The 10422-nt window shown below is 35.8% G+C and overlaps 1 protein-coding gene across 4 annotated transcripts in view; it reads left to right on the forward strand.

Annotated features, from left to right (window-relative positions):
- LOC144978234 (kinesin-II 95 kDa subunit-like) overlaps window positions 1-10422 on the forward strand; it is a 37679-nt gene that overhangs the window by 13254 nt on the left and 14003 nt on the right. For all 4 annotated transcript variants that reach the window (XM_078924042.1, XM_078924041.1, XM_078924043.1 and 1 more), the window contains exons 11-15: window positions 647-779; window positions 2220-2307; window positions 3742-3837; window positions 7594-7670; window positions 9345-9493. In XM_078924042.1, coding sequence (XP_078780168.1) covers window positions 647-779; window positions 2220-2307; window positions 3742-3837; window positions 7594-7670; window positions 9345-9493 — 543 coding nt within the window. The remainder of the gene's footprint in view (window positions 1-646; window positions 780-2219; window positions 2308-3741; window positions 3838-7593; window positions 7671-9344; window positions 9494-10422) is intronic.

Genomic DNA, 10422 nt, shown 5'->3' on the forward strand with positions numbered 1-10422 from the left:
TGTTTTTAGATATTGATAGTTAAGACTATACACTTTCTGTCAGATCTAACAAGTGCTAATAGAGAATTATATCTATACAAGCCTAGCTGTCCATTTAATGAACTGTGCCCCTTCAATTTGAACTCAATTTCTATTGTCTTAATAGACAATACATTTTTTGACTTAGTACAGAAACTCCACTGAGCTTTTTATTTGGGCACGGAGAGATATTTTCTGCATTTAATATCTTATATTTGCTCACTTATTCTGGAATTTTCCCAATATTAGGAATGGTAAATGGTTCATATACATTTTAAGAAATTGATTGTATTCAAAATAATGAGAAAAACCACTAACTAGTATCGATTCAATGCAAGTACTCCCACCTCATTGTCATACTTGCTAACCAAATGGTTGACACACAACCCATGTGCTTAAAATGATGGTGTCCATTTTCGATGGAATTTGACAAAACAAATTAGATTTTTAGATAAAATCATCACGATGTTTCAATCTCATAATACACACAAACCACCTTCATGTCAAATGTAAATACCATGCAACATTTGGTGAAGATTGGCTCAGTAGTTTCGGAGCCTTAGTGTTACAAAAAATCCAATTTGCCAAATATATAATATGATAATATGATTGTTTTAAATATTCCCAGGGTGACAGACTGAAAGAAGCCACCAAAATTAATCTATCTCTGTCTACACTGAGCAATGTCATCTCTGCCTTGGTTGATGGAAAAAGTACCCACATTCCCTACAGAGACTCCAAACTGACACGTCTATTGCAAGGTATGAACAATTTGAGTATTTATTCCAATACAATTTTCCTTTGATCTTCAGTTCTTGGTGAGGATTTTTTTTGTTTTTATTTGGTCTTTTTATTTTAAAAAAATTTAATCTTTGCAAAAAAAAAAACAACAGTGGGCTCTGAATTGAGTTGAGATGAATTACTCAAGAAGAGACGACGTGTCAGTTGTGACACAAACCATTTCATTCCAGTTGTGAGGTGACTGTTCTATGCTGCCATGTGATGTGATATTATTTTTCCTTATCAAATCAATTTTATATGCCATTCAAAGTGAATTTCGAATGAAACTTGAAGCAGTTGTCCTTTTTTTTTTGTTTGTTTGTTGCTTTGTTTTTGTTTTTTTGTCACGTTATTTGCCATTTTATTACGACTCAAAAAGTTTTATTTCAATTCATATATGTTCGGGGTGGGATGATTGGAGGGGTAAGGGGTTGCTGCTTGAAGCTGAAAACATAAAGAATATATTAAGCTTCAGTAAGCAGTTAATCAATCATGCAAATAAGCCATTACATTAAAACTTTTATCGTTATTAAATAATAGATGACAGAATAAAATTAAAACACTAAAGTTGAACAATTGATGAAATAAAGCAAAAATTACTGCTTCTGTGTTTAACATGGAGTACTCCACCTTCAAGATTGGCTTGGGTTTTTTGTTCACCCATCTCAGCTAAAAAAAAATGTTCTTGACTTTTTGCTCTCTTATCAGATACATGAATTACAATCAACACTGACTACGTATTCAGACCGGTCTAGCTCACATTTTCAACATGTATTATATTAGACACATTTTAAACTTAGTAAAAGGGTTATTTATTATTTAGACATTAATGAAATTGGTGTATTTTTACCAGTGCTAATGAACAAATGTGTGATCGATGAAGAGAATCCACAGATTTATGACTGACTTGCTAACACATTCATAACAACAACAACAACAACAACAACATTCAACAGTCAAAACCATTTACATTCAATAATCATTCATATTCCTTGATAAAGCAATATGCTGGGTGATAGTTGTGAGTATAGGATTTGTTTTTCATTAACTTTCTTCCTCAAACTTTATTTCCATTAAATAAAATCAATGCTGCCAACATGTTAAGTAAAATAATGTTAACAGATACCTTGGTTTCTTGACATTAACATGCTCAGCCGCTTTTTAAATATAATCTTACTAGTTTCGACTATAGGGAAAAGAGCCTTTAAAAATTTGGAGGTCTGAGGAACAATTCTTGGGTCTCCTTGGTTGACTGAATCTACAAACTGCCAAATCAAAATATCATCTGACAAGATAGTTTTAAGTTCTTGACAAGCACAAATTATCAACATTTCTGAATGCTTAAATAATAGGATAAATAATAACTTGAAGTGAAGTCACATATATGCATAATGAATGAAGTTGCATCTCGAATTCAACAGATTCACTTGGGGGTAATGCCAAAACTGTCATGGTAGCGAATATTGGACCAGCGTCTTATAACTATGATGAGACTCTTACCACCCTCAGGTAAGTAGAATGTGGCATGCAATTTATTCTGGCAAAACTAAATAAAAAATAGTTGCAGTTTGTAAACAACACACAGACATCTATGTATAAAGTCAAATAGAAGAATATGTGAAAATATGTTTAAAGCCTGTCATTTCTTTGATTTCCAACAATAAAAGTGTATAGAAGCTTTACAGAATTTAAAAGGATTTTAAAAGAGCAAAAGAGAATCCGGTATTTTGTCAGAATAAAATGATAGAAAACAAGTGACCTCCAAGCCTTTGGAAGTTGTTAGGGAAAGACATTGCAAACTAAAGAATTCACAAGAAAAATTCACAAAAGCTATTTAAATATGGAGATAAATAAGCAAACAAATTTATAAATCAAACAAATTAATGGTAGAAAATCAGATTTGAGAAATAAACATATACAGTTCAAGCCGGTTTATTGGGACGATTCGGTTCCCAACAAATCGTCCCAATTAAATTGAGTGACATTTCACAACTTAATGAAAAACAAACGACACCTTAATCTGTCTCTAACAATGAGAGACAAATCTAACTGCACAAGACAATTAATGAATATGCCACTGATAATGGTTGCATAAGTAAGGAATGGATTAAGACTGCATTGTCTACCCATTCATCTCATTGAACAAACAAACCATTGGTGGTGACAGCTTTAAACAACCAAAGCGATAACTCATTACCATTATCTATGCTATGCTCTTTACTTATCGCACCATTGGTCAGTTGACCTATGATTGACCTATGACCATGAATGTGACAAGGCAGTCGATGACATTGATAAGGGATACTGGGGATCACACACCCGATTGGCTGTCGCAATAGACAGTACTAGGGAATAATAATAATAATAATAATTAAGATAGTAATAGACTTTCTTTCTATTTTTCATTCCTCTTGCATTTTTTACATTTTTAATCATCATATTTTTAATAAGTGTATTGTTTTTCTTTCTGTTACGATGCAGTTCCTTATAGTTTGTTTTTATATTACTCTCATCGATCATCATGAGTTCTTACACATGATATGCAATACATTTTAAACATTTTTGGAATTTTTTTGGTTCGTTTGTTTGCCTTCAGGCTTAGCTGAAAGGCACTATGTATTATTTTGTTTTTTGGGTTTTTAAAAAAAAATTGATATAATTTATAGCACAATGTCAGAGGCGTTTTTTCAAATAAAAAAGGAAAATAATCTGTACCCAAAGGCTATATTCCAACTTTTCTGATTTTTGGAATCGTTTTTGGATTTGTGTTCCTGCTGTACATAAAATTGTTTTTTTTTTGTCATTCGTTATACAACTAAAATGATTATAAACATTCCAGCAGATTGAAATTTGAGTGAATGATTTTCAAACCATAACATTGAATTTATTTCATGAACAGTGCAGTCAGGGTATCAATGTGATAATTGTTTATTTACCATTTAGGTATGCCAACCGTGCCAAGAATATTAAGAATAAGCCTCACATCAATGAGGATCCCAAGGATGCACTCCTGAGAGAATTCCAGGAGGAAATTATGAGGTAGGTGGTCTGAGAATGTATTTTAGTAATTTGTGTGGCATTTTTCTTGTTTGGATCCTAAGAAATCTTTATTATCATTTTGAAAATACTCACCTAATGATAAATAAAGTAGTCTTTCAGAGCCATAAAACCCATGGAGTTTATCCTGGGTGAAACAGACAATTGCTTGCTATCCATGGATATGGCCAGTCTATCACAAAGTACTTTTCACATCTAACAGACCCAATTACCCAATCACCGCTGGGTGGGCAAGGGGATCAGTGAAAAATCTCAAATGCCCCAGGGATCTATCATGGTGTGAAGTGAATGCTCTACCAACTGACGTGTCGGTACCCCTAAATGATAATAAATGGTGCAGTGACAATATTGTTTCTTGGGATTTTCTCCTTATTTATCATGTTTTACATTGAGTGAGTGCCACTATAACAGAAATGTTATAAAATGTGTGGCGCTCTGGGAAAACAGGGTCAAACCTACAATTTTTCAAAATTGAGTTGGTGGTACAGGCCAAAGGCCAACACATTACTGAGCAATATGTTCTTTATTTTACCTCGATATCTTGATTAGATCCTAAGATATGGTGTTTATGTCCACAGGGGGCAGAAATGGGAAATTGAGAAATTAGCATTTAAAGTCAGAGTAATGTTTTTTTCACAGCAACGGCACTTAAAACCCCATTATTAAAGCTATATCAACCATTCAAAGCTTGCTTGATCATAGTAGAAACATTATAAAATGAATATAATGATTAAAGACAAGATAGGAAGAGTTTAACATACCATGGTCAAGTAGATCGCCCTCTTTTCCCCCCTCTTCCCCGTGATGATGATGCTGGGCGCTTTGACTTTGGCTGCTCTGGCGGAGGCTCTTGCTCATCAGCTCTTGGGCTTGCTTGTGGTTCTGCTGCTGTGGGTTCTGGTGAGACAATGTCTTGCTGATCCTGAATTTCCTTGAAGAGGTACCATTGTCGCTGTAGTGAAAGCCCATTTCGAGGAACAATAGTCGGGAACCCGGTTGCTGATGGCTGTTGCTTCAGGAGATTCTGCGTCTCGATTTCTGCAGTAGAATGGAGCTTTAGGCTCAAAATACCAGAGTTGTCCACTTCCAAATGGTGGTATTTCTTTATATTTTTTACCTTGTTGAAGGACTTCTCCAGGAAACTAGACCAGTCATAGACCGGGACATCAGATTCTCGGTTTTCAGTGCCGACTGACTGACACAAATTCATTGTTGACGAAATGTTGATGACATGTTCAATATCAGCAAGACAGTCTATTTTGGTCAGCTTAAATTTCCTTTTTATGAGCCCAAAGCCAGCATCCGGGCTGAATTTTGTATGGCCTGTAATCAGAAAACACAACTTGATAGACTCATGCCTCCCCGTTAAGCATCTCCACATCAGGTACCACACCACGAATGAATTTTTATTTTGACCACAGCAGTTGTCAGCATGAAGAATTAGTCGTTTTTCTCCCAAACCAAAATTTTCCAGATAGTGATGGAGATAAGAAATTACAGTGTTGGCTCCTTTCCCACACGAATGGGCTTCATCGATGATGTAGTTGACTTGCTTTGACAGAGCTTCACAATTTATACCAAATAAGCCGCACTTTCGTGGAGTTTTAAAGAAAACTGGACCTGGTTGAAGGGGATTATAGGGGTAATGGAGCTGTTGTGCAAAGTCAAAGGATAGGTGATTAATGCCATCAAAGGAGCAATTTTCATGTCGACCAATGGCAATTCCCTGTGGCAGTTGATTTTTTACGTCAGTGATGCATTGCTGGTAGAACCTTCGCTCTTGACCAACAATTGTATGGTGTTCTTTCAATTGATCAGAGAGCGTAATCTTGATGGCATCTGATTTGTTTGCTGATAAAGATAACTTCATTGTTAAACTTTGACAGTTCCAACACAAATCGCTCGCAGGTGGCATGGTCCGGACGAATGGTGTGAGTTGTTGCCACAGCTTGCGGAATGTTGGCAGCTTCACAGTTCGTTCGTCGTCATTGGCAGCTTTCACATATTCGTCAAACACAATTTTTTTGGTGATGTGTGTTGGCAGCAGTCTGGCATCTGTTATCCAATGCTTTGGGTCCTTCCTGGAAGCTGAATGCTATGTATCTCCGCATAGTTTAATATAAAGTCAACCACACGTCTGGCATCCTCATCATTGAGTGAATGTGATGGCAAACGCTTCTGGTTTTTGTGAACCCTAGCTTCAATTCCATGAGAGCGGAAATGTGATATGAGAGCGTCGAGTTTGCCTTTTTCAATCACATGTAGGTGCAAAAACATCTTGCGACAAATTTTGTGCCCATAATGAAAATAATCCAGTCTGACCTTTTTTCGCTCTTGTTGTTGTGACTTCCTCGTACTTCGCGTCAGAGATTCCGAGTGTAATCCAGACTGAATCTTTCCGAGGATAAACATGTCAAGCTCTTTTCTATCAAGGGCAGCACACTGCATTCTGCAATCCATTATATCGTTTTGAGAGAAAAGTAAATAACATGGCTTGCCATCATTGAAAGAACAGTTACAAGGTCTCTAGTCTCTAGTATAAATTGAAAATCATTATTGAAACTTCAATAACAGTTAAGACACTCAAGGGTTGCATACATGCATGCTTAGCACTAACACTACTGACATTGAATAGTAGAAGTTAAAGTAAAGTTAAAAAGTAGAGCAACAACTTTGCTCAACTTGACTCCTAAAAAATGACGATGATAAAAATATTATACTGACATGCCATGACAACAATAAACTAGGAAACAAGTAAGCTTACATGTCAACAAAGTAGGAAGGGCAAAACATGTTTGTTTATCATGTAAGAACCAAAAGACAAGGCCAAGGGTCACAGTCCAATGTAAACAAACACTTGAACTCAGACTCAAACACTGCAAAATGTAAACACTAAAACGTATTGTCAACTATCAAAAGAAAGAATCACACTCACCTCCTGATGATTCTCCGTCAGAGTTGTCATCTTCAGTATCAGATGCACATCTTTCATTCATATAATCCGATATAAAATCGGACAAAACAACGGAATCATCATTGTTTAGATTTAGAAGTCGCGCAAGTTGTTGACTGGAAGTCGCCATTTTTTTACAAGTTTCGAAGCGAAAGTTGCCGCTCGGATCACAAAGCTACGACAGTTTTAATTTAAAATACACGAGAACGTGAAAAAAGATATCAAATATATTGGTAAATGTTCAATGTGATGCTACGTAGTAATTAAAACACATTATTTGTTATTTTTGTGCGTATGAGGTGATAGGAAAAGAGAACTACTTTCGCTTCTCGTGTAACGAGAGTCTCCTCATGCGCAAAACATCGTGGGAATGGAATTCGTAGTAAATTCATGCGCACTATAACCCATTCAACAGCTGAGTTCACGACCTTTCGAATGATACCAAACAGATGAGGTTTGTGATCGAAAGGATAATGAAAATGAAGCCCGAAACTTGGAAGTTTAAAATCATATTTTGAACTAGGGTTTTGGTTGTTACCGTCATCCTTAGACAAAGAAGTAGGTTTATTAAAAACGATTTTAAAAGTATTTAGAAGCCACTTTATGGCTTTATACTTGGTGAATCGAAAGTTAATATGATGGTCTTTCGATTTCTACCATAAACCCAAAATAGCCAAATAAAATCCATCGAGCTGTTTTTGCTTGTATCTGCGTTACATTCTCAGCGACTTTGACCCGGTTTTCTCAGAGCGCCACACAAATTATTTTTATTCATATTTTTTTAGATTAAAGAATCAGCTGGAGGCTAAAGGAGGCCCAAAGAAGAAGAAAAAGAAGAGAAGGACAAGGAGAACTCAAGACGGTAATTTGAATAACTAATTTTTATATAAAGTTACTTTAAAACATTTTTATATTACCATTAAAATTGTAAACTCCAAATGGGGCACAACTTATCGAAAGTTATCTCTAATAATTTTCTTTTCAACATTCTCTTTTTCTCACTTCTTCCTCATGCCAGATTATGCTTAATTAAGCAGGCCTGTATTTCTGAAAATTTGTATTTTTATTTATTTATTCATATTTGAGACAAGGTAATGAGTACCCCCCCCCCATACACACACAAACACACACAACCACTCACAAATTTAAGATTTTCTACTACCCAATTAAGTGAAAACTTTCTATTATTTTTTTTATTATTTTCATATTTGACTCACCAGTTAATCTGTCTCCAAATTGTATCCACTATTCAACATTTGTAAAATGGATCTTTGAAATTTGGACTTATTCAAAAAGAAAACAGAGTTCAATGTTAAAGTTAATCGTCAGTGTATCTTAAGAGCCCTGAAAAAGTGCTTCAAGCACATTTATTAAATATTGCACTCTATAAAAGCTCATATTAAAAAATTGGTCACCAATGCCATTACCATGGAATCATATTTAAACTACAACTTCAACAGCACTATCATGACCTCAACAACATCATTACTGCTGCTTCTATCAAAACATCATCATCAGTACCATTTCTATTAAATATCATCTCACTACGACCACATTCATAGCATCACTACCATAAACAGCACATCATGATCACTATTTCCGCCATAGCAACATCACAGCTAATACCACCACCAGCATGATCACTATCATGATTACCACACCGTCATTATTGCTACCATAGTATCATTACTTCTATTGATACTGTAGTTTGCTCAACTGGCATTAATTGATGAAGATCTAGTTCATTCTCCATTCCCAAACTCCACAGTGAACACTACCCTACATCCTCTAGCACAGCTTTTTCGAAAATGGCGCCAAGACCTCTACTTCATTTCCACTCATAACAACTTTAGCATCCTAGCTGCTCATGACAATCAACCGGTACTCTGTCATCTTTTTACACCCTAAAATGCCACCACAACACTACAAATACAACTGATAACATCATTAACACCACCGCCATACTTCTCTGTCAATATTATCGCCACCACCTAACACCACTACAATATCATCAATTTTACCACTTAAGCATCATCACCAGAGCATCAGCATTAGCATAGTTACACTGACATCATCACCATGTCCATAATATTATCATAATCTCTACAAGCATCACAACATCATCACCTCAACTTCTATCAAATCATCATCAATACTACCAGCCTCATACTTTGATCATTATCACAATTTCTACCACGTCCTACATTATATGAGTTAGTTGAGGGTAGCTACAACTAACAAGACATCAGGTTGCCTGAATGACACTGAGAAACTATTCATTCTGTAGGAATATTCTACATGATAGGAAACAATATAGGTGAGATTTGTACAGGTCGGGGACTGGTCAGTATTCTAGGGTGAGCTTGTATTTTTATACTTGATTTCCGTAGACAGCCTGATTTGATTCTTTGACATTTTTGGGAGCAATTATAGAGTGGTGCCTTTTCTTATACTCGCTGTATCAATCTTTTGAGGAAAAAAATTTAGAAACGAAATCGTTGCGTCTTGTTTATTGGCTAATTCACTTCTCTTGCAGGTCAAATTATTGATGACGACGACGACGATGAAAGTGGTGATGATGATGAGGACGAGGGTGATGACACAGAGGCGTACATGCAGGAACAACAGGCCAAACTGGAGCAAGAAAAGGCTGCCATATTGAGTGATCAAACTTTAATTGCTGAGGTGAGAAAATTCACATTGCATTCCCATGTCAGTTGAGTTTTGACAACATATTGTTGAAAATAATTTTGCAGAACTTGAGGAGTAGATGACTGCAAAAATGTTTTGACCATGATGGTCTGTCCACAAAGTAGTTCAAACAAGACAGCTTTGGCCAAGTAAATGAAACATAAGTAAATCTAAGGCCACAAAATTGAAGAGACATAGGGGAGATGGTTTAAAAAGGTTAAAGAACACTAGCTAATCAAAGAAGTTCTGTTTTAACAAACTAACTCTTAGTATTTTATTGTGGGAGGTATGTGAAGGGCCTGAAATGTCTAAGGGACAAATGACTTATCAAGAAGGAGACCTGATGAGTTGGTTAAACACATTCTCAATCCACATATTTTAGCAGTGTGAAAATTACTGATATTGAATGAATCAAAATATCATTTAGATGCCAAAATGAATTCCAAGAACTTTGCACTCAGGGTCAATCAATCTTTTGACTGCGTGCATTTAAATCCATTTCATGCACATAAATGCATAGCCTTTGTAATACTAAACAACCATTGCATTCTCGGTTCCTCATTTTGGTTTGAGGAAAATGGTAAGACTTGAGGGAATGAATAGCTGCTGTCCTTCACTGTTCTGTAGAGGCATACGAAGCTTGATTTCAGTGGAATTGAGCCACATCTCAGAATCTAAAGATTCACTCACATGGCTATACAATAATAGTCACAAAACCTACTGGATTTTTATTCATGGGGGTTTCTTAAGGAAAGGGTTTACTGAGACACTTTGCTCCCCTAAGAGCAGACTGTGTAGGAAGAGAACCCTTGATACAATATTATTTCGTTAAATAGCTATATTGCTTCTTGGCATACTACATGAGGCAGTCATTGAATCTTAGGTGCACTATCTAGATTTATTATTGTACAAAAGCGCTGTGT

This window comes from Berghia stephanieae, chromosome 8, assembly GCF_034508935.2.
Source record: "Berghia stephanieae isolate SIO BIC M18660-M18661 chromosome 8, UCSD_Bste_1.3, whole genome shotgun sequence".
Classification (NCBI taxonomy): Eukaryota; Metazoa; Mollusca; class Gastropoda; order Nudibranchia; family Aeolidiidae; genus Berghia; species Berghia stephanieae.